This window comes from Poecilia reticulata, chromosome 5 (assembly GCF_904066995.2).
Source record: "Poecilia reticulata chromosome 5, P_reticulata-male-v2, whole genome shotgun sequence".
In the NCBI taxonomy this organism is placed as follows: domain Eukaryota; kingdom Metazoa; phylum Chordata; class Actinopteri; order Cyprinodontiformes; family Poeciliidae; genus Poecilia; species Poecilia reticulata.
The window spans coordinates 23,282,683-23,286,064 of NC_088834.1; the positions used below are offsets into that span (position 1 = coordinate 23,282,683).

At 34.7% G+C, this 3,382-nt stretch overlaps 1 protein-coding gene across 6 annotated transcripts in view; it reads left to right on the forward strand.

Annotated features, from left to right (window-relative positions):
- tacc1 (transforming, acidic coiled-coil containing protein 1) overlaps positions 1-1,522 on the forward strand; it is a 38,657-nt gene extending 37,135 nt beyond the window's left edge. For all 6 annotated transcript variants that reach the window (XM_081607301.1, XM_081607299.1, XM_017304818.2 and 3 more), the window contains one exon: positions 206-1,522. In XM_081607301.1, the coding sequence (XP_081463427.1) occupies positions 206-271 (66 nt within the window). In that variant the 3' untranslated portion in view covers positions 272-1,522. The remainder of the gene's footprint in view (positions 1-205) is intronic.
- The last annotated feature ends 1,860 nt before the right edge of the window (positions 1,523-3,382 follow it).

Here is a 3,382-nt window from a genome sequence, read left to right on the forward strand (position 1 = left end):
CTCAATTTATACTTTGCTTCTTTGATTTCACAACACTTCTGTACACAACTTGGAAGTAGTTTATAATAAACTTTGTGCACCATCAATGCTGTGTTGAATTTTATGCAATGTGCTATATAGTTCATTTGCAGGATGACAATGAACTGATGTGTTTATAATTGTTGAAGCGAACCTCAAAGTTTCTCTTTTTTTTCTTACCTGATAGAATCAAGAAATTGAGGAGCTGACCAAGATCTGCGACGAGCTGATCGCCAAGCTGGGAACAGAATGACAGACATTCGGTGATACTCACTTCATCAGCTCACATCTGCTCAAATTCAAGATTTTTTTCTTACAGCAGCAGCATGTGATATAAATCCTCCACATCAGCACAATTTAGCACATGTGACCCAACAGGTTTGTTGCAAAAGCTACAAGACATCATCAGGCGTCTATCGTTTTCACCATTATAATTACTAAATGTTTAAAGAATAAGTATCATCCTAAGATGTAAAGACTTGTTGTTGATTGATTGTGCGTTGCTGTTGTTTTTTTTATATCTAAGAATTACCATAATTTTTTACCGCATGTGTTCAGAAACTGATGGAGAGGACGACACAGCTCCTTCTTCATCGCAGCACACTTTCATTTGAATGAGCTCTCTTTGAAGGCTGCAGAAAACATATTTATACTGAGTGCCTGAACTGATTGAATTTTATTATTTTCTCTGCAGAGTTCTTACTTCCTTTTCTTTCGATGTTGTTTATATATATACTTTGCAACATTAGCCAAAATGTACATTGTTTTCTCTGATTTCTGAGTATGGAGCATTTCTTTGATTTGACCATATTCTTATTATGCAATAATTTTACCCATGTGCCATATTGCTTTTTTTTTTATTACTAAACTTTCCTGTGTGAGAAAAATCTCCCTTTTTTTCTGGTTTTCTGTGAGTCAAGATGTTGCTGATGTGACTCCTTTTTTTCTGCTTAGTTCATGGATAAACTTTAATTTTCTCATTTCAAGCTGTTGCCAACTTGTATGCAGTATATTTCCTGTCTGATCAATATATTTTGAACTTGAATGCGTTTGCAGTGGTTATGGCTTTCCCTGTGGTTCATAAGGTGTTCAAGACAGATGTTTACCTTTTACTCTCGTTAAAGAAACATCCAGCTAATTCTGTGGCGAGAACTTAAAGGAGCTGTTGGAAGGAGCTGTTGTATTCAGCCTTGGCATATCACACAAAAATGACAGATGTTTGTATGAAAACCTTTTGCTTCTGCACAATCGGATGCTAAATATCACGGTGACCTGAGGTGGACTTTGGTGTGACTCCATGTCCTGTCGTGATGTCCTACTCGCTTGAAGCTGCTTTTCAAAGAAAGTCCATTGTTGTGGTAAAATCTGTATATTTTATACTTAATGGAAAGAACATTCAGAGTTACGTCTTTAATATTTGTAAATGTAAGAGCAGAGTGTGTCCTGATTGTATGTTAACTGCTATATTTTGTGAATTCCTGAATAAATGGATAAGATTTAATAATATGTTGATACTTTTTTCTTAAACCGTTTAAAGGGACTGCTGGGAATTTTAAAGTGAGATTCTGTGAAAAGGTTACAGACGGTTAAGGAAGTATCTCATAGTATCTTCATTCAGAATAAATCTAGATTAGTTTGATATAGAAACTATAACAGATAGTCCAAGACGGGAAACTTCTACCATCATTTCAATAATGTTCATGCAAAGACTTTTTGTTTTATTTCTTTCCATCAGCATAGAAGCCCATCATATTCTATTCATCATGTGTCTCACAGGAAAGATCCCTGAATCCAAGCTATTTGGAGTGTAAAACATCAGTATATTAAACTATGTGATGAAAACAGCGGCGCATAGGCAAACGGAATCATTCTTTTAAAAATTAACCAAATGCTAAATCTTTGAGGGGGGAGGCGGGGTTTTGCACACAATATCCTGAATCAAAAGCCTAAAAATAGCTCTGGTTTTAAAGCCCTGAGGCGGCTGTTTTCCCTCAGTCACGTGTATACCCTAAGGTGATAATCGTCTAAACATGACATCCTATCTAAATCTTTTTTATGTCAACATGGTGAATACGTTTACGTTTTGTGTAATTTCAGAAAACCGGTGTGGTTGAGTAATCTTAATGAGATCAGGCTTTGCCGCTGGGTGTTTAGTCTGCTTCAGTATTTCCTAGTTCTGCAGGAGCTTGGCTAAAACACAAACTCTTTTTTTGTTGCTTTTCAAGTCTCAATCATTTAAAGTTAGAAATGTGACAAAGGGATGAAAAAGTGGTACTTTGCTACCAATTTTATTTGCTATTTATTTATTTATTTATTTATTTATTTATTTATTTATTTATTTATTTATTATTTATTTTGATAAATGGTACATTATGGGTTTAGGAAAAGGTCCAAACACTAATGAAGATATTTCTAATAAACAATCTCTAAACTTGTAGCAGTAAAGCTTGCTGAACATGTCTACATTGTGCAGCTTGTGTTCTGTTATGTCTTTTATTGAAACATGTAATTTAAAACAGTCACAAAATGTGAGAACAAACTTAGTTTTTGCATGCAATTACTTCTACAAAAGACTGAAAATAAAAGTTTATGTCTGACACGCGAATGCTTGCAAATGTATAATTAAAATAGTGTTATAATTATACGTTTGTTTACAAATGCACATAAAATTTGTTATTTTTGAGGATTTAGCATGTCACAATCCTGTCTTTTTTTTTCCTTGCGTGTTCTTTCCACATGGGGGCGTCCTAGAACAGCTCAGGGTGACTAATCACACACATTGTTAGGGTGTCAGAAGAGGAGAGAGGACTTTCGCTATACCTTTATTCTCTAACTCTATAAATCCAAGGCAAGAATACAGAAACAGATACTAGCCATATTTCTTTTCTTTTTTTTCCTGTCTGTGTTTACTTATTTGACTAATGGCTGCTGCTTTGTGCCTATGTTAAATTTGTGAAATTATTATAATTATATTAAATATTTTTAAAGTTGTCTGTCACTCGTGACAGAAGAATAACTACGGATTGGTAATTAATAATCTATGCTTTAATTTTCATGGTTTTGATTATAAAGTCTATTTGTATTATATTATAAAAAGTACATATTTACAAAGGCAACAAAAATACCTTAATCTAATGTAAAAGCTCCGGAATTCACTAATTCCGAGTTCCTGCTTTAATAGCATTTTGATTCAAATCGTTGTAAGAAGACTTTCCGGAATAAATCAGGAGGCAAAGCGGGAAACGATCAAGTCCTCCTCCTATAGATGTTCCACGGTGTTTTGTAACCCTGGTGATTAGAGCGGAGGGGGCGGGGTCAGGATGCTGAGGCGGCCTTTCATTGGCTGTCCGTGATTTTGAGGAGT